Source organism: Colias philodice, chromosome 7 (assembly GCF_061535455.1).
Source record: "Colias philodice isolate Cphi_HAF_F1 chromosome 7, ilColPhil1 Martin Lab GWU primary, whole genome shotgun sequence".
NCBI classification, from domain to species: domain Eukaryota; kingdom Metazoa; phylum Arthropoda; class Insecta; order Lepidoptera; family Pieridae; genus Colias; species Colias philodice.
In genome coordinates this window covers 9,361,023-9,385,662 of record NC_143092.1, presented here as the reverse complement: position 1 = coordinate 9,385,662, position 24,640 = coordinate 9,361,023, and the positions used below count along the sequence as shown (strand labels likewise).

The 24,640-nt window shown below is 33.5% G+C and overlaps 3 protein-coding genes across 6 annotated transcripts in view; 1 reads left to right on the top strand and 2 right to left on the bottom strand.

Annotated features, from left to right (window-relative positions):
• Sym (symplekin scaffold protein) overlaps positions 1–12,895 on the bottom strand; it is a 127,024-nt gene extending 114,129 nt beyond the window's left edge. Inside the window, exons 1-11 of one of the 2 annotated variants that reach the window (XM_089697579.1) lie at positions 12,700–12,895; positions 12,420–12,613; positions 11,549–11,741; positions 10,685–10,866; positions 8,988–10,516; positions 8,496–8,735; positions 7,124–7,333; positions 6,552–6,658; positions 6,241–6,346; positions 5,662–5,780; positions 4,648–4,791 (exon numbers count right to left, since the gene is read on the bottom strand). In XM_089697579.1, the coding sequence (XP_089553705.1) occupies positions 4,648–4,791; positions 5,662–5,780; positions 6,241–6,346; positions 6,552–6,658; positions 7,124–7,333; positions 8,496–8,735; positions 8,988–10,516; positions 10,685–10,866; positions 11,549–11,741; positions 12,420–12,613; positions 12,700–12,747 (3,072 nt within the window). In that variant the 5' untranslated portion in view covers positions 12,748–12,895. The remainder of the gene's footprint in view (positions 1–4,647; positions 4,792–5,661; positions 5,781–6,240; positions 6,347–6,551; positions 6,659–7,123; positions 7,334–8,495; positions 8,736–8,987; positions 10,517–10,684; positions 10,867–11,548; positions 11,742–12,419; positions 12,614–12,699) is intronic. The other variant, XM_089697580.1, reaches the window with a different exon arrangement.
• The window catches only part of LOC149487278 (uncharacterized), a 102,880-nt gene that overhangs the window by 71,642 nt on the left and 6,598 nt on the right, over positions 1–24,640 (top strand). Inside the window, exon 21 of one of the 2 annotated variants that reach the window (XM_089697576.1) lies at positions 14,199–14,273. The exons of the other annotated variant lie outside the window; for it this stretch is intronic. Within the exon in view, the coding sequence (XP_089553702.1) occupies positions 14,199–14,218 (20 nt within the window). The 3' untranslated portion in view covers positions 14,219–14,273. Of the gene's footprint in view, positions 1–14,198; positions 14,274–24,640 lie in introns of those variants that run through there. 2 annotated transcript variants of the gene reach the window in all.
• LOC149487279 (uncharacterized) lies at positions 14,009–20,182 on the bottom strand. 2 transcript variants are annotated; one of them, XR_016315893.1, is made up of 6 exons: positions 20,084–20,182; positions 19,354–19,560; positions 17,488–17,623; positions 17,009–17,150; positions 15,510–15,587; positions 14,865–14,923 (listed from the first exon to the last, which is right to left on the bottom strand). XR_016315893.1 is itself a non-coding variant. In XM_089697586.1 (4 exons), the coding sequence occupies exons 1-4, from the start codon at positions 15,597–15,599 to the stop codon at positions 14,109–14,111; spliced, it is 567 nt and encodes a 188-aa protein (XP_089553712.1). In that variant the 5' UTR covers positions 15,600–15,962; the 3' UTR covers positions 14,009–14,108. The 2 variants fall into 2 exon arrangements, 1 of the variants encoding a protein (XP_089553712.1); XM_089697586.1 differs by lacking the exons at positions 17,009–17,150; positions 17,488–17,623; positions 19,354–19,560; positions 20,084–20,182 and adding exons at positions 14,009–14,239; positions 14,433–14,562 and having other exon boundaries at positions 14,708–14,923; positions 15,510–15,962.

The following is a 24,640-nucleotide window of genomic DNA, read 5'->3' as shown; positions in this document are numbered from 1 at the left end:
GCGTAATTATTATTATTAAGATTTTTTAGGCTATTTTGAATCAGCTGTTCTAATTTAATTCTAGAAATTTATTAAAACGTGATTTTTTTAAAAGTATATTATGAGTTTATAAATACCTCAACCAATAGTTATTGTGTCCTATCCTCATTTCTTTATATCTTGGTAGTTAACTAAAGTGTTAAATTTACATAACCTCAACAACAACATTTACACTGCCACTGCACTAAAACTAAACTAACTAGCTCTCTAGCTATAAGAACCATCCTCGTACTTCAAGGGATATAATAAAAAAAGAATTATCGAAATCGGTTCAGCCGTTCTCGAGTTATGCGCTTACCAACACATTTTGCGATTCATTTTTATATATAAGAAGACTAGCGGTCCGCCCCGGCTTCGCCCGTGGTACATGTTTACGTTTTCTCTACATAAGAACCATCCTCGTACTTCAAGGAATATAATAAAAAAAGAATTATCGAAATCGGTTCAGCCGTTCTCGAGTTATGCGCTTACCAACACATTTTGCGATTCATTTATATATATATATACTAGCGGTCCGCCCCGGCTTCGCCCGTGGTACATAATATTTACGTTTTCTCTACATAAAAACCATCCTCGTACTTCAAGGAATATAATAAAAAAAGAATGATCGAAATCGGTTCAGCCGTTCTCGAGTTATGCGCTTACCAACACATTTTGCGATTCATTTTTATATATAAGAAGACTAGCGGTCCGCCCCGGCTTCGCCCGTGGTACATAATATTTACGTTTTCTCTACATAAAAACCATCCTCGTACTTCAAGGAATATAATAAAAAAAGAATGATCGAAATCGGTTCAGCCGTTCTCGAGTTATGCGCTTACCAACACATTTTGCGATTCATTTTTATATATAAGATAAGATTATGTGAAAATAACCAGGAAGGTGAAAAACATATTTACGAAAACATAGTAACATAATATGGCTGTCGCTACAATAATTATATTTCAATTTTATCTTTTTATACCTAGTAGAACTGGCCGACGAATAAAAAAAATCGTATTAGAATAAATACAATAAATTACGGAACAAAAAAAGGATTGTAACTGAATTAGGTATGTTTGTTTCTGGGCGCACCGTTTTCGACGACGCGACGCGCGACGTAAGCGTATAGGTATAGGTACCTACTTTGCTAAAACAAACTAATAAAATTGTGTGTCTGTCTGAAAATTCGGAAAAGCATATTTTGCAAGTTTGTAATTACTTTGATAGTTTACCGATTTATAATAATTGTAATTGTAATTGTATAATATATAATTTGCAATGTGGTGAAATTTCATAAAAATCACGGGCCAATTTTTTGTTTTGAATCCCACCGAAAATATAATTGCGTTATTAGAATAATTAATTACTATACCTACCCACGATCAATTATTACAATATAGTCTCAAATGCATACTAGAGAAATATTGCAATTTGATTCAATTAAAATGCATAGCATACAAAAATAAATTCACAACACAAGAAATTCCGCGCGCAAATCATAGCGCGTGTCAATGAAATCAAGAATGTTTTATATCAAGCCGACGCGGACGACGACGCGACGCCGAACAAAAGTACCTACGACGGTCGACCACGCTTCGAGTTGCCAAACAACATGAGTAATAAATTGTTTACAAAAAAAACAAGTTTTCCATTTTTCTGTATGAGTAGACAGAACTTCAAAACGCCACCTGCTACGGTTTATATTATGAACGATTGTTATAAAAATAAAAGTTATATTTGTTGGTGTAAACTATTTTATTGATCAATAATTTTGGAATTTAAAATTGTCAACATTGATTACAATAAAACGCAGTTTTATTTTATTACACTATTGTTTTTTTTATCAAAACATGTATTTGAAGTACCATATAATATTATGCTGATCCAAGCATTTTCACTCAAAACTTATATCACTAATGATTTGTAAAAGTAAATTATTTCAATATACATTTCATAACCAACATGTAAGAATAATTATTATTATTCCTACCTACAACAACAAACCTAAAACACTATTTACTATGGGAAAATAACCAGGAAGGTGAAAAACATATTATTATTTACGATTTCGACGCACTCGACTTTTAGTAAAATATAGTAGGGAAACATAATATTATGGTTTTGATTTTTGCTACTAGTATAAGAAAACTGCGTGTTCAAACTACTTGTTTGTCTGTCTGAAAATTCGGAAGTACTTTGGTAGTTTACCGATTTATAATAATATTGTATACCTATATCGTTGTTTAAAAAATATTCAAACACAATAAAATATGATATATGTACTGATTTATCACTGGTTTCAGTGATGAACTGATGAGTCAATTATAGCCACTATACTTTCGTCATACGTGTGTATGATTGATGTGATTTGCAACGTGGTGATATTTCAGAAAAATCACGGGTCAAATTGTCCCACCGAAAATATAACTGCGTTATAAGAATAACTATACCTACGATAAATTATACATAATACAATATAGTCTCAAATGCATACTAGTGAAATATTTTATTTGAATCAATAAAATAAAAAAATAAATAAAAAATAATAATAATACAAAAATAAATTCACAACACAAGAAAATCCGCGCGCAAATCATAGCGCGTGACAATGAAATCAAGAACTTTCGAGCCGACGCGGACGACGAAGGAGCCTAACAAAAGTACCTACAATCATAGGCGGCTCGTGACAAAATTGTATGGCCGTGTTCACTTGAAATAAAACAACGAAAATAGGTACCTACAATAGCGTTAGCAGTACAAAAAAAATGAGCACCACATTATAAATGTCTATTTATACACTAAAAATTATAGAGTATTTCAAAACGAATTCAATTATTATTTAGCAATAATTAGAAAATCCCCGAATTTGCATTAGTGATCGTATTCATAGTGTTTGTCTACACTAATATTATAAAGAGGAAAACTTTGTTTGTTTGTTTGATTGTAAATTGTAATGAATAGGCTCATAAACTACTGGACATTTTACCAATGTTTGCAAGTTTGTGATTACTTTGATAGTTTACCGATTTATAATAATTGTATACTTATATCATTGTTTAAAAATATTCAAACACAATATGATATAGGTACTGATTTATCACTGGTTTCAGTGATGAACTGATGAGTCAATGTTAGCCACAATACTAATCACTTTCGTCATACATGTGTATGAACTATGATTGATGTGATTTGCAATGTGGTGAAATTTCATAAAAATCACGGGCCAATTTTTTGTTTTGAATCCCACCGAAAATACATATATTACTAATTGCGTTATTAGAATAATTAATTACTATACCCACGATCAATTATTACAATTTACAATATAGTCTCAAATGCATACTAGAGAAACATTGCAATTTGAATCAATTAAAATGCATAGCATACAAAAATAAATTCACAACACAAGAAATTCCGCGCGCAAATCATAGCGCGTGTCAATGAAATCAAGAATGTAATTTTATATCAAGCCGACGAGCGACGACGCCGAACTAAAGTACCTACAGTACCATTTACCTTCAGTGTACAATACAGTTTACAGACCTACGACGGACGAACAATAATGAGTAATAAATAAAAAAAAACATAGTTTCTAAGGTCATTAGTTTTATTTTATTTTATTGTTATTTTCTTTGAACGATTGGAAATGAAATTACTCAATTTTTACACAGAACTTTGATTTATTAGAATTATGCTCATTATGCATAAGATAACGAACGCGAATGCACGACATCTAGCGCGTCAATGTCTAAACATCGCCTTTCGTTTAGACATTGACGCGCTAGATCTGTAATAAGTATATAGTCTATGCGCTAGATGTCGTGCTTTATGTCGTGTTTCGCTTGGCAAAAGTCACGCACACTACTGTAGAAGTGTCAAATTTTTCCGGTATTTTACTGTTGTTTTTCTAAGTAAATATTGTAAATTATTGATTAAAAAGGTCGAACGCGCACACATTTCATTATAGAGAAGTGATAAAATGATTAGTTTTAAAGAAATAGTGTCTGTGTTAAGTGTTTAGAGGTAATCAAAAATGTATGGAGGGACGGTCGGAACATCAACCTTAATAAAATATCTTAGGACCTACTCCATGTTTTGAAAGTCGGTTAGGAAGCTACATTCAAACTTCAACTGAAATTATTGTATTTCTACCTAGCCTTGTGATTTAAAATATTGTTTGAAGAACTCTTTTTCTGAAAATGTTTACTATTTCGAATTTAAACTAAAATTATACTTTGTAAAGACCATATTTTATCGACTATAAAACATTATGTTACGACCAATTAGACTTTAGACCGTTATTATCATAAATGAAAAATGCAGAAAAAATGGGTTAAAATTTTCTTTTTTAGCATAAATTTCTTAATCTATACTAATATTATAAAGCTGAAGAGTTTGTTTGTTTGTTTGTTTGAACGCGCTAATCTCGGGAACTACTGGTACTATTTGAAAAATTCTTTCAGTGTTAGATAGCTCATTTATCGAGGAAGGCTATTATATAGGCTATATACCATCACGCTACGACCAACAGGAGAGGAGCCACGGGGGTGAAACCGCGCGGAGCGGCTAGTTAAAAGTCTATATAAAAGTTAATATTTGAATGTATGATTATATTATTTCACAAACCTCTCGATCAATAAGCAGTTGCAGTATATTCAACGCTAGCGGCCCCAACGCCGGGTACAAAGTAAGCGCTTGGAGGACGCTCCTCATCATCAGGACTGGAGTGTCTTGTTCCTCTGCCAACCTTTGGAGTACTGCTGATACCACCTTGAAAATAAAATTTATTATCAGTTAATAAATGATCATTTCATGAAATGATTGATTATTTCATGAAATGGTCGCATTTCATGATTAATTGACCAACATAGTTTGACCAGATCGTTAAATCGTCAATGTTTCACGATTTTGTCATCCACATTGGCCAGATTGTATAAAATTTAGGATGAAGACTGAAGAGTCCATAAAATATTAAAAAATCAGAATATTTTGAGAACTTGTTTATTGTCATTTAAGTTAGTGCCGCGGCAGCGGCCGGCGAGTGCCAGGAGCGAATCGCTTTTTAGAAAATAAACAATTATAATAATATTGTAGGATATAATATAATAAACACCTAGTTATAGGATTTAAGGCGCATTTTTTATTGAATACAAGATATCCGCAATTTCCATAGTACTCGAACCTCTTTGTCGTAAATATTGTAATTAAACGAATTATGTTTAGTTAGTAGTTTTTAACAATATAACGAATAATAAAATTTTCGACAGCAGCCGCCATATTCACACATAAACCCAGCGCTTGCAGCGCCTCTACCAATAATTACTGTAACTACTTTACGATAATATGATATTTTTCGCGTTTAATTGCCCATATCGAGAAAAGATTTCTTATAATTATTGATCTGCTCAAACCACATCGTAATGTGGCCAATAGACATTCAACCATTTCACGAAATGATCGACCATTTCATGAAGTGAGCAAATCTACGATATGGCAACGACATCAATCAGGCAATCAGACCTCATAATATCGTTTTAAAAGCATATGTGTTAATACCCACGATATTTCACGAATACAAAAAATAAGAAAAGCTTGCTAAAATATTAGAAATATCACTATTTTTTGTAATTATGTACTTACATCTTGCGTATACACATTTTTCTCAGCGAAGCAAAGCGCAGTAGCCTTTATAATATACTTGAGATCTGCTTTGTTGGGATCGATGAGATGCAATGCTACTAGTAGCTCTTCAGGGGTAACTGAAATCAAAAAATATATTACACCTACGCATAAATTACCTATATTAAATATTAGAAGAACCACCCAAATTGAGTAAAAACGTAATATTAAAAACGAAAACAGAGTTTTTTTTTTTTTTTTAAGTCTACTTAACATATAACTAGACATTAGATTTCTTATCTGCTTTCGCTTATTTAAAGTTGTGTTCTAGATTTTGTAAGAATATCATTTTTAAAACACACGTTAAAAATATCACACTTAGTAAATAGAAGACAGATAGAAAAAGCTTGCAAAAATTAGATGCAGTTACTTACAAATCATTTCTGTGTATTCTGTAATGACGCGAATTGAATTTAATATTTTTTGAACTTTGAAAAAATATTGTAACAAAGTCAGTGCAGTTAAGTTACAATTTAAAATACAACTTAGAAGATTTTTATTTCATTTTTTTAAATAAAATATTTTTTATAGAAATCTTACCAGGTAATTGTTCATTATTCGGATTCTGCAAACCCAATAACTTGTTGAATACTTCTTTGACAACCACGGGATTCAGTTTGATCAATTTCGGTAGAGCAGCTAGGATCTGCAAAAAAGTTATAAGTATTATTTATATTGTTTGAACTATTTTCTTATTACATCTATTAAATATAAACAATAATTTTACAATTCATTTTCATCAAAAAATTTTATACTACCTGCTTTTTTATACAGTATAAACTGTTTTTTTTTTACATCTATAAGTATGAAAGAGTTAAAAAGTTATTTTAAAACATATAAAAAATAGATACCTCTCGTTTACTAAGTCCATTAAGTACAGGTATGAGGAAGCGAACATCGCTGACTCTCGTCGCGTATAGTTCACGCACTCGCTCTACTAGCTCTGGTGATGGGGGAGCTGTAATATATAAAGTATTATTGTTTAGTACTAATGTATGGAAAACTGGGTGTGATAGCAAAAATAGTGGAAAATCATGTTTATGTGAAGTGGAGGGTTTTCGAATTCGAACTTCGTACTATGATATAATTCACATTTGTGTATTTTTAGGTATTGTGTGTGTGTGTGTGTGCGTAATTCAATTTTTGTGACTGGCGATTGTTAATAAAGTATGAAATATATTGTGGAATTGTTTTTGCGAGTGCGTATGCAGCGAAGTAAAGCACACTTATCATCAATGAAGTATATGGTCTATGCGCATTTGTGTGCATGTGTGTGTAAAGTGCTGATGCAGTGGCGTGTGTTACTTGTGGTGTATATATTTGAATTGGGGAGTCCCATAGGCGCGCGGGGTGTGTGCGTATGCGTGCAGCGCATGTGTATGTGTGTATACGTGTATCGCGGGGTGTGCGGGTGTGTGCGCACCCGTGTCGGTGAGGATGTGCACGAGGCGTGTGAGCAGCGTCTCGGCGCCGCGCGGGCAGTGCGCCAGCAGCGCGCGGAAGGGCGGCGGCGCGGCGGGCGGCGGGTGCGCGCGCGCGACGCCCCGCAGCGGCGCCTCCACCGCGCGCAGCACGCAGCGCTTCGCCTCCGCGCCGGAGCACCCGTACACGCGAGCCACGTCGATTATCAGCTCTGGAATGTCGGGAATATATCATAGTTAAACATTCAGTAGAGAAAGGACGCCAAAATATGAGTTATTATCAAATAATACATGGAATGAAAACTAGGAACCTATGAAGGCAAAATATGCGATGCAAATTGTAAACTAGCGTTCAACTCAGATATTATTCAGATCTGGAATGTTGGAAATGTCGTGGCCATATCGTAGATTTGCTCACTTCATGAAATGATCGATCATTTCATGAAATAGTCGCATTTCATGAATTGGTTGAATGTCTATTGGCCACATCATGATGTGGTTTGAGCATATCAATGATAAGAAATCTTTTATCGATATGGGAATCTTAACGCGCGGTTTTAATATAAGTATAATTTTGACCATTTCATGAAGAAATGGTCAAAATTATTTGATCATCGTATAAAGTGGTTACAGTAATTATTAGTAGAGGCGGAGATTGGTATTTGTTTCAGCCCTAAACAAGTTATTAAAATATTCGGAATTTTTTAAATATTTTATAGATTCACTATATTTCATATAATCAGGCCAAAGGTTGAAACTAAAAATTTAAAACATTGACGATTTAACGATCTGCTCAAACTAAGTTGGTCACATCATGAAATGGTCACATTTCATGAAATGATCGATCATTTCATGAAGTGAGCAAATCTACGATATGACCACGACAGAAATATAAGAGAGAAAGGGAGCAGCTGCAACACAGCGATTATAACATAGCGCAGTGCCGTGACCATGACAGAACAGGGTTGCTTTTTAAAATTAAAACTTTGATAAGGTTTAATGAAGTTACTTATTTTAAGTTTGAAATGCTTTTTTATGTATAAATTTTGTTTTAATAATATACAGTGTACAAAACATATGTGTTTTATTTTTATACCATGAAATTTTTCATTACTCATGCACACATTAATAGTGCATAATTAATAATAGAAAGAAAGAAAATTAAAAACAACCACACGATAGACCACACAAAATGAGAGTAGCAAATAATTTAAAAAGAACTTTTTGATAGACAAGTTATCATAGGTATATTTCTTTATACATTATATTTCATAAAAAATAGTCACATCTGGTTATCGCAAGGGTAAAGGTTGATCTTAATCCGTATCTCCTACTATAGGAACCAATACCAAACAAAAAGTACAAAAATCTTACCTTCATTCTCCAAAAACAACGCCATGACCAAATTAAGGCACAGTTTGTACAAATCGTCTGACCAGACCCTTAAGCTATGACGCGATCCCATAAGCTCTGATGGCGGCGAATCCAAAGCTATAAAACCTAAATATAGCAACGCATTCTTCTCTATGACCTTTTTGACAGCGTCTGATCCACTTTTGTAGATGTTTATTGTTGATTTTAATGCGAATTCCCGAATTTCCTCGTTTTCATTCACTGAAATTTTATTTATGTTTTATGCTTTATATTTAGAACTGGTACCAATTGTTAAAGACAAAGCAGATTTGTTATTTCAAAGACTATAGTTTAAATTGTAGCTAATCAAATTAAAAAAAAATACATTACTATCAACATTTATCGTTAATTAGCTTTTTCAGAAATCACATTTCATATACTCCTGAATAAATAGTTAATTATATCTGATAATTTGAGGGTAGTTTCTAATTTCTGTATAAAAACAATACTCACAAACATGACACACAAGTGCTGGCACATATTTATGTGCTCTCGGCGGCCGCATCACACACAACTCCTCAATCAACTCTAAAGCCAACACCAGCTTATCTTCTATCACCAAATGCTTCAAATAATCCACCGCCTCATCAGTAATTACCGGAGCCTCTGTGTATATCCTCCTTAATAAAACCTCTTTACTATTCTCCAGTAATGGTTTCCCCCCTTCGCAAATCTGCGTCACCAAAGCGCAGAGTAATTGGCTGTAATTCTGATCGGGCTTTTCATTGGCCTTTTGTAACGTAGCCGGGTGTCGATTAAAACCTTGCATGTATGCGTATTCTTCATATAACCAGGACAAACCTAAATCTATCCTGCTTACAGGATCGTCTAGTATGTAATTCATTACTAGATCCCGAATGTCTGGAGAATAACTGGATGCGAATATCGTTATGAATTTCGCGCGAATTTGGGCGGCTCCACCGATAGCCGCTTCCTTTTCTGAATTTAGAATTCTCGCAACAGCTTGTATCATCAGTCGCTCTTTGATTTCTTTCGGTACGGGACGCGTTATTTCTTGTAGTTTTAGAAGTTTGACTTTCTGCTTCAATTTTGGAACAGAAGGCGTCGGTGGAGGCACTTGCTTCTCCTTTTCTTTCGTTTTCCTTTCTTCTTCTTTAAGGAACTCTTGTCTTGTTTCTTCCATAAGTTTAGAAACCGCATTTTCAACTTGACGATCAGCTTTAGTTGATTCTTGTAATTTCGCTACTGCATTCTTTAGGGTTATCTTTTCATCGTCTTCCGAGAGAAGTGGTATTTTTGTGGTTGCCGGTTGACTTATCGGTGGCGGAGGCAGTACTTCTGGTTCACCTTTGATCACTGCAAGGATCATTTTCGCCAAACTACGTTTTTGTGGGGCCGTCCCTGAGTTTGGAATAGGTTTGTAAGTTGTTAAGAAACTCGGTGGCATTTCAGTTGGCAACTGAGTAAGTAACGTCGTTGTTACGAGGTTTATTACGAAATCTATGTTGTTCAATCCTTCGTAAATTGAATCCTCGGTTACTGGGCTCGTCTTTGCACTTTGGTTACTGTCGTCATCGAATAATTCTGTTCTGCTGTTACTGTCGCTACTTTGACTGTTTTGTGGAGAATCTAGTCTGAAGCGTTTAGCTGGTGTGTCCCCATTTTTAACGTCAGCCATTCTTTTGTTTCTCTTGTCTTTTGGTATGACTTTGTTGATCTCTTGTTGCGTCATTCCAATGTCGGATAGAAGTTGTAACAACTGAGGAATCATTTCATTAGAAGACGGGTGTTTTACCAGATTAATGATCTGTATTTTAAGGTGTTTTCGCACAGAGTTCACTTGCGATTGTGATAGCGTTGGAGGCAGGGTTGTGTGAAGATCGCCTAACGCTTGGACCACTCTCGGTAAATATCTGGGTCTGAATTTCGCGAGAGATATTACTGTTGTCATACAAGCCATTAGATTGACGCTTGATATGTGTTGTGAATTGTGAAATTTGAGCAATAATTGAAATATGTGTCTGTAAATAAGAATAAAAAAATTATTTCAAAATTATTCAGAACCCTTGTATATTTATCATAAGAAAATACGTAAGTATCAGTTATTTCAATGCATAACATTACTTTTTTTAAACTTTTAAACAAAATTATTTTTAAATGTTTGATAAATTCAATCACATTATACTCACTCAGCTTCTTCTTCTAACGATTTTCGATTTAAGAACGTAAGTGTTCTCGGCAAATCATCTAAACTGAAATCATTGGAACCTTCAACGTCAGGTGTTTGTAGTAAAACCACCTCTTCAAGGAATTTAATTGCGTGTGTCCGTATTCCTTCATTCTCACTGTCTATCATGTTGAGTACCAGCAACTAGGGATTTACGAAAAACCTTATTAACCCATTGACCACCGAGCGGCCCGATCGGGCCGAGACACAATAGATTTTCTATTGTGTCTGTGATCCGAGGACTGACGGATTAAAAATCATAAAAAAATATTGAAAAGTTAATGACTGTAAATCTTTATAGCAAATAGCAATAATGGTTGGTTAACTTCAAATAAAGATAAAATATATAAAATGCATTCACATAAAAAACAGAGAATATTCTAGTAAAAGTAGAAAGAATTAAAAATTATATTGCAACCACATGTGACAAAAAGATTATATCGATACTAATATTAAAGGTTTGCTTGTCCTTGAATGCGCTTAAATCTGGATTCAGAAACCAATTTGAAAAAAAGAAATCACTGTTAGATAGTTTATTTATCAAGAAAAGCTATAGAGTATAGACTATTTATTATCACACTAAGACCAATACGAGAGAAACCACAGGGCACAGCCAGTGATATTAAAAAAAAAAGACGGGTTGCACTCCGGGAGTGCCGGCAGAAGTGAAAACTTGATTATTAACGTTGAGCATGTTTGATATTTTGGAATGGTATCCGGCTTACGCATAGAATATAAGGGCTAAAAAAAACTGTCCTGACGCGAGTTTAAGATTTTATACCCAACGCCGCTAAAGAAGTTTTCACTTAAAAAAAAATCAACCAACCTTAGACTTATTAATTTGTTCCCACACAAACTTCATGTCGGCCTCGTTCGAGGACGTACACAACCATTCGAGTACATTCTTGTACACAACGCTGGCCGCTTGTATGGCTCTCTTTTGCACAGCTACCACTGGATCTATGACCAGGAGTTGTAACTGGCTGATCACCTTGGGCAGATTGTCCGGGAAGTTTGTGCTGAAAGGGTGGATTTGCAGTTTGATAGCATTCAAATAAGAGAATATATAGTACATATAAGAACATAGTTTAAAGTTATCATTTATCTAGGGCATATTTCTGTTATTTATCTATATCCTGACTAGTTATAACATTTGTTTGTATAGTGTATATTAAATTTAATAAAACTACTAATATTATAAAGCTGAAGAGTTTGTTTGTTTGAATGCGCTAATCTCAGAAACTCCTGGTCCCATTCGAACAATTGTTTCGATGTTAGATAGCCAAAAATAAAGTCCACACTGACTTGGGGATAACATAGCTATCTTCTTGTGAGAAAATGGTTGAATTCAGTTTCAGTACAGTACAGTAGTTTTTGAGTTTGTTACAACAATCAAAACTGTCTACAAATAAGCATGATGTCAGATTAAAATCAAATTGTCTTTAAATTCAGTAAAAAGCAGTAGCAGTCAACTAACTTATTTAGCAATTCAATTAATAGCGTACCTATAAAGAATACCGTACAACTAGTGGCCTGAACAGTATGAATAACTTGTAAATGACTTGGACCTACATATATATCTATTATCTGTTAGTACACCTACGCAACTCGATATACATATAATAGGTTTTGAGTTTGAGTTCATCCTCCACAACCTTCCAGTCTAAAGCTATTTGGGTACTTGTACCACATCTCACCTCAACTCTTGTATAAAACCAATAACGATCTTGCGAACTTCAGTACTTTTATCGCTCACAAAACTTAACACGTTCTCCATGTATAGAGGAATCATTGGTGATAGTTGATGCAAAAGTAATTCTACGATCCTTCGTAGGAGTCCACATTTTTTCCCGCCGTCGGACATACCAGCCTCATTTATCCATTGTATTAGCTGAAAATGAAAAGGGAAATAAAAAACAATTCCAATTATAATAACTTTAATCGTATAAATACAAAACAATTCACGTTACAACGAACCTGCTTTTCCAAAGCCGCATTTGGATTTTGCTGAAATTTAGTCGACATTTTTGCAACTTATTATAATAATTAAATGAACAATTATTTCATTGTATGATAATTCCTAGACAAATAACTTTAAAATTAAATTAATCTAGCATCATTCGAAAACACGAGTGCGACGCGATTTGCGTTACTATACGTGACATTTCGCGTCGTCAAATAATGATAGAAAACGTAATTGGCTGACATTGACGTTATTTTTAATGTTGCGTCTCTTTCTAGCACACCACTTGTAGGCGCCATTGAAGGGGAATAGTGAATATTATGATGACACTTGACGACTTTTTCATTCGGGTGGTTAATAATCATTGGTGCTCTGACATGTGACGGATAATATAGATGGTGTTGCCAGTTGCCTACACTATTAATTAACTGTAACACGTAGGTACTGGCTGTTTTCCAATTACAGAGCAACTGCGACTCAGTGCCGCACAATGCCGAATTATGCTGATGCTTAATTGGAACGTGAAACGCACCAGCAGGTTGCGCTAAGTTCAGTGTTGAAAAAAAAATAGAGTTAGCAATAACCTCGTTAATGTGTAAATAAATAATAATTGGTTGAAAAATATTAACGGTTATTTTAAGTAATTTGGATTTTGATTATTTCATTAACATTTTTTTCAATGTTTGTACCTTGTTTGTACCTTCATCCATACTTATATTTATTTTTTTAACACAATTTGAATTAACTTTGATTATTTCGAAAAAACTACAATGAAACGAAAGCTTTAAATTTTTTTCCAACAATTAATAATTACTAACGATAAATCGATTGCACGCATCAATTCACGCACATTACTTTTTCTAGTGCTCGATTGTGCGAAGCGTTGCTGTAGTTGGAACATTCAACGTTAAGCATTATGCCGCATAATGCGCTCTAGTGCTGTAATTGGAAAACGGGGACTGCAACATCAAAATGTATAAATTATGAATTTTGATTCAAATCTATTTAAACTAATAATAAAATTGGAGTGTCTGTTTTTAATACTGAAATTACCGATTTTCACTAAATGCATAGGAATGGATACACTGTACCTGTACATATACCAAAATAGTAATTATTACAATTTTTATCTGTCATATTGTTCAATCTCAGGAATGGCTGGACCGCTGGCCCGATTTTGATGGGACTTTCACTGACAGACAGCAATTATTAACTCCTGTTAACTCTCTACTTTTTCATATAATTGTGATTTATTCAAGTGTTTTAGTATAAATCGGCCATATTTATATTATTGTTTAGAAGTATTGCATCTTATATAAACATATTTATTTAATCTTGAGGAGTAAATGTATTTATTTTTGTTATTAAAAGTATCCAGACTTATTTTATTGTTATATTAATAAAAAATAAATATATTTTTTGACTAGGCATAAAAATTTGGTGGGTGTCTCGGTGGATTGTATAAATTTTGCATTTCAAAAGACGGAGGCTTATTTTCTTCTTCTATTTCTAGATAGCAGCTTCTTACAATAACAAGACAGTAAAAAATGACCACTGAAACAAAAAAAAAATACATAATAAATAGTTAGGTAACTGTTAGTTTATTTAACAAAGTTGAGTTAGGTCGGATCTTTCCCTAGACATTTTTATCATAAATTATATTATTCCCTACCTCATAAGTTTATATAGCAAAATATATTTAACAATAATACAATCATAATTTTGAATAATTTAAGTAAATACCAACCGCTCCACATAAGTAGCATCAATGTAACAACAAAATGTAGAAAAATCGTTGATACGACAACATTAGCGAGGGCCAATAATAATAAGAACAATCCAGCTCTAAAATAATCTCGCATAAACTTTGTATTATTCTGAAATTATAAAATATAATATTATAGATTACAATATAATTTAATAAAATGTACGAAACTAGGACGTAGGTATAGTTAGGAAATTAATGCTATATTTAAAATTCACACATTAATATACAAAAAGCTTTACCAAAAACATACCAACCTTATGCACACCAACAATTAGAACAATGCAAATAATTATGTTGTAAATAAACACTGTTATCAAGTACGCATGTGTGATGTATAAACTTATGGCAATTTTTTTCAATTCCTCCGGTGTATGTTCCGTATAGGTGGTGTCATCCTTTTTTTCGTTTACAAAAATTATAACTTTGTACAGAGATAGTGAAATAATGGCCAATGCGAATGTACACAACACCTGCAACAAGAAAGTATATTATTTTTACAGTCAGATTTTAAACACCATAATTAGGACGATTTGTAAAGAGAACAAATTGGAAGTAATCTATAGTGATAAAAATTAAACAAATGTTTTGGACATTTGAATGTTGTTTTTTATACAGAACTTAATTCACATAGTTAATTAGTTTCATGTTACACACAATGAAATGTAAATATGGCAATACTACGTACTTTGAGAAATGTCAAATGTCAATGTCATCTGTCACTTGTCAGCCCAAATAGGAATCCCTTCACCCTTGTCTTGTTGACCCTTGGTTTATAACTTATTTGAGAAAAGCTTAAAATGTACGGTTTAGCGCAATAGGTGGTAATAACTAATAAACTATTGACAAACTTCAATATTACACACTGAAAAAATGATTTTGTCTATTATTGTTTAATAAGCAAACTAAATATTATGTAGTACCTAATGGTACCTAATAGGTATTTTTCACATAGAGTTAAAGAGGTTATCGAAGACTGCTCATACACAATAACAACATCTATTATTTAGATAAAAAAATACAGCTAATAAATAAAAATAATGAATCATAATTACTCACTGTAGAAACATATCCGATCGTCAGCGATCCCTTTCTCAGGGAAAGGCAAAAACAACACGATTTGAAAGTAGGGAACAACTGAAAACCCATTTTATAATCACATACAGTTAATTAAGAACTAGTCAATAATATGTCTCTTGATAGCTAATGCACGTACTGCACGAATACTTTCGTCTATTTTTATATTACACCTTAGCAATTAATTTTTACACAAAGTTTAGTTCGCTGCAGGAAAGGTGTAGCCGGGTTGTCATATTATCGTTGTATTCTTATCAGATAGGATTACAAACGCGGTGATAACGCTGACCGATTTAGTAGAAATATTTTGATGCAATTTTTTATTAGCTTGCTAGTTTAGCTAAACCAGTAGTTTGCTTCCTATAAAAAAATGATGACCTATATTTCTCAGATCTTTCAAATATACACAAAAGTCTTCATAAAAATCGGTCTATCATTTTTGTGAGGAGTTTGGTCATAACTCATAAACACAATATCCAATAGACAGGTATATACTAGTCAGATAAGTGGGTAGAGATTGTCATGAACGCCCCTCCACTGTGTTTACGCTCACATTCAAAGTACGTGTATAGACGCAATACACACAAATTGGTCTGCCTCATTGGTCGTTCAGTCCTCCAGTCCTGTCCATGCCCGAACGACAGGACCAGTTGCCCAACTAGTGCATAAATGACGCGATGCACGACAGAACGGACATGTCATTCCGTACATAGCGCACTCTCCCCGCCATACAATGCTAGGCACCTGAACTGATCGCCCGATTAGTTGACAAATCAGTGCGTGAAAGTCAAAGTTTGCAGTAGAATCGCCGCGCGCACACATATAAAAGTGGTTCAATAATTATTTGTCCTCACACATTGAAACAATTAAGTTTAGTGGAAGGGCGTTCATTTTTAGATTAGACAATCTCTACCTAGGTATTGTATTTTGCCCATATTTTTATCAGAACCCAGCGTTTATTTATAGCATACCTATTCAGAGATAACATAATATAAATATGAAATGTGTTATATGCTGCAATAGGAAGAATATCGTATTTCCAGCTAGGTACATACCTAACTTTTAAACGCTTGTTATGCTCATATGATTATAATATTATAATACCTATGTATACATTATATTTTTTGCAGATATTTTTATAGCAAGGTGTCTCCAACAAATAAAATTACATCTCTGTAAATACGTAAGTACATTAGTTATAATATTATAGAACAGATTCACGATAATATTAGGTAGGTATGTTGCCTGGCAGAGATGGCTTAGAGCCATAAGGCCGCCTTTTGTACATTTAAATCCATTAAGATATTATAAAATAAGATTAAACCTAATGTACAATAAAGAATAAATAAATAAATAAATATGTTATTATTGTGTGAATATCGTATAACAATGAAATAATATTTACAAGAAGCTACATAGCTAATTTAATTCGTAAGGCCCTACATTTTTCATAAGTCTATTATTATTTAAGAATTTCTTACCTGTAAGTATTCGCAGGCTAATCAAACCTACAATACAATAATTGGGCGTGTCATATTTATTATTTTTATTTATCCATATTACAATCATCCACTAGGGTGCTGTAAAAACTATACACCACAACGAACGCATAGAACTCTAAAACTGTAACATAAAAAAAAATAGAAAGTAAAACAGAGGAATAATACTTACTGACAGGGAATACAACTTATAATTTGATTGTAGAAAGTGTGGTATTCCGGTAGGTCACCAAGAGTTTATTTCTGGCAGAAGTCAGGATAGAAGCTGATTGCTGGTAAAATCTTATATTTATTCATGGGTATTTGAAAATGGATTAATCTAAGAACAGACTTCGTTTGTAGGTAAGCGTTTTTAAATCGTCCAGTCCATATAGAAAGCAAATTCATTCTAAGTATAGAGAAGAGTCGACTTCAAACACCTACGTCAGTTGATCTAATAACAAAAAAAGATCAAAACTTACCAACAAATATTAAAATACCCAAATACCACCCGATAAGCGATTTGTGTACGCTACAAAGTATTGATAGAAACAGCATTTCCGTAAACCATGTTATAGACCGACATATTAGATACTGCTTCAATAAGTATGGGATTTCCTAAAAGAGAACAATAACAAGTTTATGTGGCAAATATGTAGAGTTCATATGAATGATATACTTTTTACGGTATTATGACCCGATCTGGAGCCGTATTAAATGACCTCCTATTTCTAGAGAGTAGGTAGGTACGCCTTGAACTGACTGGAAAATCCGTATTATGAACGCAATATCCAGCCATGGTTAATTATGGTATAATATGAATTTGTCAAAAATTCTCGCGAATAAGCTCTGTATTCGTTTTAGAGGAGACTTTTTAGTTTTTAGATCTGATAAACCCCATCCGTTTTCTGAATTGAGAATCGATTAAGCTTATGTCACATACAAGAAAATATTTAGCAGCATTTAAGCATGGTTTATTCATGGGACCGAACTAAGTGTTTTATCTATTAGTACCCATATATTACGGTATTTATATCAAAACAATAATTATAAATCTTTATCTGCTTGTTCCAGCTTATCATCAAAATGGTATTGATAATACATATTTTCTTAGAAATACACATAATATTAGAAGTTTTTATTAAGTGTAGTATTATCAAGGCGTATTTGTCCTTCATTCACGTCGCAACAGAGTGATTTTGTAGTATCACTTCTATGTTATGAAGGACTGAGGAGGGTATTGCGATAAAGGATACACCATCACTACATAGTATAAAACAAAGTCGCTTTCTGTGTCCCTGTGTCCCTATGTCCCTATGTCCCTATGTATGCTTTAATCTTTAAAACTACGCAACGGATTTCGAAGGTTGTAGTAGGTATATAATTTACTAGCTGCTCCGCGCGGTTTCACCCCCGTGGCTCCACTCCTGTTGCCCGTAGCGTGATGAAATACGCGCCTATAAGCTTATAAGCTTCCTCGATAAATGGGCTATCTAACACCGAAAGAAATAATTTTTCAAATCGGACCAGTAGTTCCCGAGATTAGTGCGTTCAAACAAACAAACAAACAAACAAACTCTTCAGCTTTATAATATTAGTATAGATTATGTTTTAGACAAGCGGGCGAAGCCGCGGGCGGAAAGCTAGTATTTTATAATCGCGATATTTCTTATCATATTCTCGTTTTTATGGGAAGATCCATTATGATTCCTATTTGCATCACTCCCAATTTTGTAAATTCAGATAGATATGGTGCTATAAGCTATTATTGTTAATTCCTTTTGACCATAATATTATGGAGTAAGCCCCGGGTTGCCAAGGTTTCCAGGGTGCTGAAAAGCCAACTGATTTAAACGCCCGTCCCGTTGGCTATACTAATTTCAATAATACTACTAAATTTTGCTTAATATAACTGTATGTTTTATGTACTCGTTACTGTTTCACGCGAAAACCACTGAACACATTTTGATGATGCATAGCATTGGCTTGATATATAGTTTCGATTGTATTTTTTGGGATAGATTTAATTTTTTAATATAATAATTACATACAATTTACAAAACACTAATTTTCGCTTCTATACAATCGTATGAATTCCCTAAAGTCCTAGGTAAATCATTGACACTCTACAAAAAAGGAAGGAATAAAAATTTTACTTAGAGCCGATTTTTCAATCCTTGGATAAAACTTACCCGTCCAATAAAGTATTACACGATAATATTAAAATGTCACGTAAACTGTCAAAAACGGGCAATTAGAATACCTTTCATAAATGGTAGTTTACTACGTTATTCGACGAATAAGTTTTAACCAAGGATTGAAAAATCAGCCCTTAAAAACTTAGTTACCTGACATACTCCAATACCCAAATGAATAGTATACACTAGTAGCAAAGATTCGTTAATAATTAGCACTATATACGAATAGTATACAAGGTATAAATTGTCTTCTGATGACTTTCCTTGAATAAATAAGGTGCCGAGAGGAAAAGACTTTCCAATTAGAGACTCTAGCAAGGCTGTTGAGAATAGAATGACGTCGAAACTTGTTCTGAGCTGAAACAAAAAGAACAGTAATTATTACATTGAAAATTATTATCTAATATATCTAATACATATACATATATATTATAAAGGCGAAAGTTTGTAAGGTTGTATGGATGTATGGATGTTTGTTACTATTTCACGTAAAAACTACTGTACCGATTACAATGAAATTTAGCACACATATAGAGGGTAACTTGGATTAACACATAGGATAGTTTTTATCCCGGAAATCCCACGGGAACGGGAACTATGCGGGTTTTCCTTTGCAAACGCGGGCGAAGCCGCGGGCGGAAATCTAGTAGGTATATAATCCAAGGTAACAATTTTATTGCCAAGTGTGTTTAAAATAGCTTCAGAACATAGGCTTCTTGCTTCGGAGCGTTTATCCAAATTTTAAGATTAAAACTGAAAATGAGTAAAAGGTATGAGTACCTATCTACAAAACTCAATATTAAACCAATATTAAGACAGCTTAAGGTTTATTTTAAAATATTTGATATATAGTGGTATATAAAAATCTGAATTAATTTACCAATGTCCATACAAATATAAGTAAACATCCATTTCGTAAAGGGTACAATAATAAGAACTTTCTCACAGTCGGCAAGATTACTTCTATATTAAGACACATACCTAGCTGAAACGAAAATGTATAAATATACAGGCAACGCAATTCAATCCTAGCTTTCCTTGAAATTTATATTCCATCGTTTTTCATTCACTACTTTTGTGGCAAAAATACCTCAAGTTACTGCTGCTGCTGTTTTTTATCAATATAAAATACTTATCCAACTACTTATCTATAAGTCTATTTTAATAGGCTATTGTCAGGCATTACTCAAATTAAATAATAATAATTATTCTATGATAGCAACTGTAAACGTAATATATCTACCTACTAAATTAAAATTATTTATTATGAGTGAACATGAAATACCTTTTCATTCATAAAACAGATATGTATCTATAGAATACATTATTTACAATTATTACAGGTTTTTGACAGTAATATATAGTAGATAATGTTTATGGCTCTATAACTCTATTATCCTTGGAATTAAAAAAAAGGTTGAGTTTTTACTCAACTTTACTATGTAAGTACACCAATGGCACAGGAATACCAAGTTATAAAAAATATTTAAGGCCGATTTTTCAATGCTTGGATAAAACTTATCCTTCCAATAAAGTATTACACGATAATATTAAAATGTCACGTTAACTGTCAAATACGGGCAATTAGAATACGTTTTTAAAATGGTATAGTTTTATACATTATTCGACGAATAAGTTTTATCCAAGCATTGAAAAATCGGCCCTTAAACAAACGGGGATAAATAGTGTACACACGTAAGAAGTGAAACTTCTTTATGACCTTATTTTTCAAAAAATAATTTACTATATGCAACTTTACAGAAATACGTCGAATCACGCGTGGTAGGGATAAGTAAAAGGTGGCGCGTAACGGATAAATGTCACGCGTAACGAAAAAATGTTACACTAAATTTTTTTCTTTTTGTTTTTGAAGTGAAAACTTCTTTAGCGGCGTTGAGCACTTTTTCTGTAATGGGTATAAAATCTTAAACTCGCGTCAGGACACGTGACCTGATCGAAAAAGCGTAAGACGGATGGATATCAAACATGCTCAACGTTAATAATCAAGTTTTCACTTCTGCCGGCACTCCCGGAGTGCAACCCTTTTTTTTTATGAATTGATAGAGGATGACATAGCATGTAGATAACTGTAGATACATACTAGGTCTTGTTATTTAGATTTCTATGTACTAGATACAGTAGTTAAAATCCTTAGATCATTAAGTAATCTAAGCTACAATCGAATAGTATACACTATTATTGAAATGAATAAATGGAAACCTATTATTATTATATTAAAGAGACAAAAGTATCACCTAGAGCTTTATCACATTTTTAAATTATCTCAAGATAAAACGTAAGAAACTGCGCACGAACATTTTATATTTATCTAAACTTATCAACATGTTTTATGAAATGTTTCCAAGTTGATTAACAACCAATAAATTGCTGTTTTATTGTTTGGAATTTGTTAATAAAAGAAAATATATCTATCATCATATAATATCACCTTTAGTTACTGCACTCTACATTTTAGTTCAAAACTTATGTCTTTTTTAAATCGAAATAAAAATATTTTTATGACTGCTACAGTCTTTCTATAGTATTTAAAACTTATAAGAATTAATCTTTAGAGAGAAACACATATACAATAATTTAAAATATTATTAAACACTACAGGATTCAGCATAATTTTCAACCTTAATTACACTGATAAAAAATCCACATATCATCGCCAAATTATTGTATTTACCTTGCTATTGATAAGATATAATTATCGACACTCAGATAAGACGGATATTTACTAAATTCTACTCAACGTGTAAGCAGTCTCGTTTAGTTTTTATTTCATTGAAATGGATTGTTTGTGAGGAATTATTAATAGTGAATATGTGTAAATAAAATAAACATATGCGTGTGAGAACAGCAAAATGAGTCTAAGACTCAAAATTGTTGCGATATTTAACAAAAATATGAAGGGTTTACAAAGGTAAGGCATAACTTAACCTATACAAAAGGTGTGCAATGACAATACTACTAAAGTGAAGTCCCGTGTCCCCTAGTGAGGTAAGGGGCAGATGCATTATACATCTGCTTCACTGATCGATTTTCTTTAGGGACAAGTAGGTTGATCAGCCTTCTGTGTCCTACCAGACCGAGACATTTTTTTTCTTAGTCTCCACCGGGAATCGAACCCAGGACCCCTCGGTGCTACGCTCACGCGACAACCACTGTACCAAGGAGGCGGTATGACAATACTAAAGTATTCTAGAAATAAGTTCAGTATTGTCTCTATCTTATGGTTCGTTTTACCTTTTGGTATTATGAATTAAAATTAATCAACTATAGTATGAAGTTGCGTTCAAATCTAGTTAAAAATTATTTATTTAGAGTAAATAGAAATACAAAATCTCATTGTTAATAGGATGTTGGTAATCTAATCGTTTTAATTCTTGCAAGATAAATGATTGATGACTTTCAATAGATAAAATGAGGCCCGAATAATTTGCCATTAAATTAATTTAAAATAATTATTATGAAAGTAATTAACCCAGTTTTATTGTAGGTATATTGATTTTTAATATATTTAATACCATGAGACAATCTGTCGGTGACCTTTTTAATGCTCATGCACAAAAAAAAATCATTGATGGAATGACTAAGGCCGACTTTCCATCTGCAAGAAAACTTCCTCGAGAAATGTCCACAGTCTGTCTGACAGCAACTTGTAAGTCTAAGTCCGCGTTTCACCTGCAATTAAACTTACAAGTTGCTGTCAGACAGACTGTGGACATTTCTCGCGGAAGTTTTCTTGCAGATGGAAAGGCGCCCTTAGAGCGTATACGCACTATGCGGGTAACCGCATTGCGGGTAGCCGTCCGGCTGACCGCAAGCACAATTATGTACGTAATATTCATTTCTATGCGCACTGTGCGGTCTGCGGTAGCCGCATCGCAGTGCGCATAGAAATGAATATTACGTACATAATTGTGATTGCGGTCAGCCGGACGGCTACCCGCAATGCGGCTACCCTCTACGCTCAGAGTTGTATTTGACCATCAGTAATACCACCGCTGAAAAATAGTTGTTTATAATACTCTTCAGGACACAACTTTATTCATTAGGGCATGATAAGTATGTAAAGTTCCCTTACCTACAATTATCGGCAATATATCTGGCGCGAAATTCCTAGATAGTTAAAAATTTATTTTATGTACAGATAACATGTATTGCGTAATTATTTTGTATATTCTATATTCTTAGATAACTGTTACCAGCTGTTTTTATATTTCCATAGACATTTTACGCTTTAGGGCACAATCATCACCTTCATCAATATCAGCCCATATTTATTTCCACTGCTGGGACACGACCCTCTTATGAAGGCCCAGGCATCCACCACCCTGAAAGTGCTGAAAGTCACAAGTCGTTGAAATGTGAATCCTCGTACATCTTCGTTGATGCTAGTTTCCTCAAGATGTTTTGTTTCACACAAGATGTTTTGTTTAGTAAACATTATTTTGTAAAACATACAAAGAAAAATTGTAGTCACATTGTAGTGGTGTCTTTGTTTTTCTTTGATTTAGTCAAAACTTTTTGGACTGTAAAATGTATGGCACTGCAATGCTACTTTCGTTCGCTTAGTTTTGTAGTACCTACTTAAAAAAACACCTGTTTTTCATTGATTACGAATCTTCTACAACATTAATAAATTCACCAACCAAATGATCAATATTTAGCCCTGTTTACTAACTATAAGCAGTTTTATTATAGATATTGTTTCGTTACCGTGTAATTGATCGTGGTGTCTATTATCGATGTTTGGCACAGAGTATGCAAACAAAGGTTGTCAAATTATTTGCAACTGTCATGCACCACGACAGTCGAGACCTTAATCTGTGGTCGTCACTTGTACTTCCGCATTCGATCGAGCCGCTCCTCTGCTGTGTGCGCGCGCGGCGGCCATTGAAACACGTGTATCGCATCGGATGATTGGGCGCAAATTCATCGAGTGCTGCAGCATCTCCAAGGTACGTGGTGCATTGTTTTTGCTGCTCACTATATTCCGAACATCGATTTTGTGTTAACGTAATTTTCCCTAATGTAGTAGAAGCCACCCGCTATTTCGGCTTGGTGCGATTCTACATTATTTCTGGTGCCGAAACCCGGGAATTTGCGTATCAATTATCATATTCAAAAGCTTATGGTATTACTGGTCACACGTAATTCATAATCTAAAATCAAATTCAATTCCGTTCGTATTAGGTTCTTTGTTTAACAAAGTAGGAAGTTGTTATAAGATCTATTTAAGCAAACACTTATTTTATCGGTGCTTAAATTCAATCCGGCTTAAAACAATTTCATATTCTAAAACTTAATACATATTCAGAAGTACAAGTCAAAAGTGTTTAATTATTGTAGGAACTAGTTAAGCAATCACATATTTCATCGGTGCTTAATTTTACATCGGCCTATAGTAATTTCACATTCCAAAACA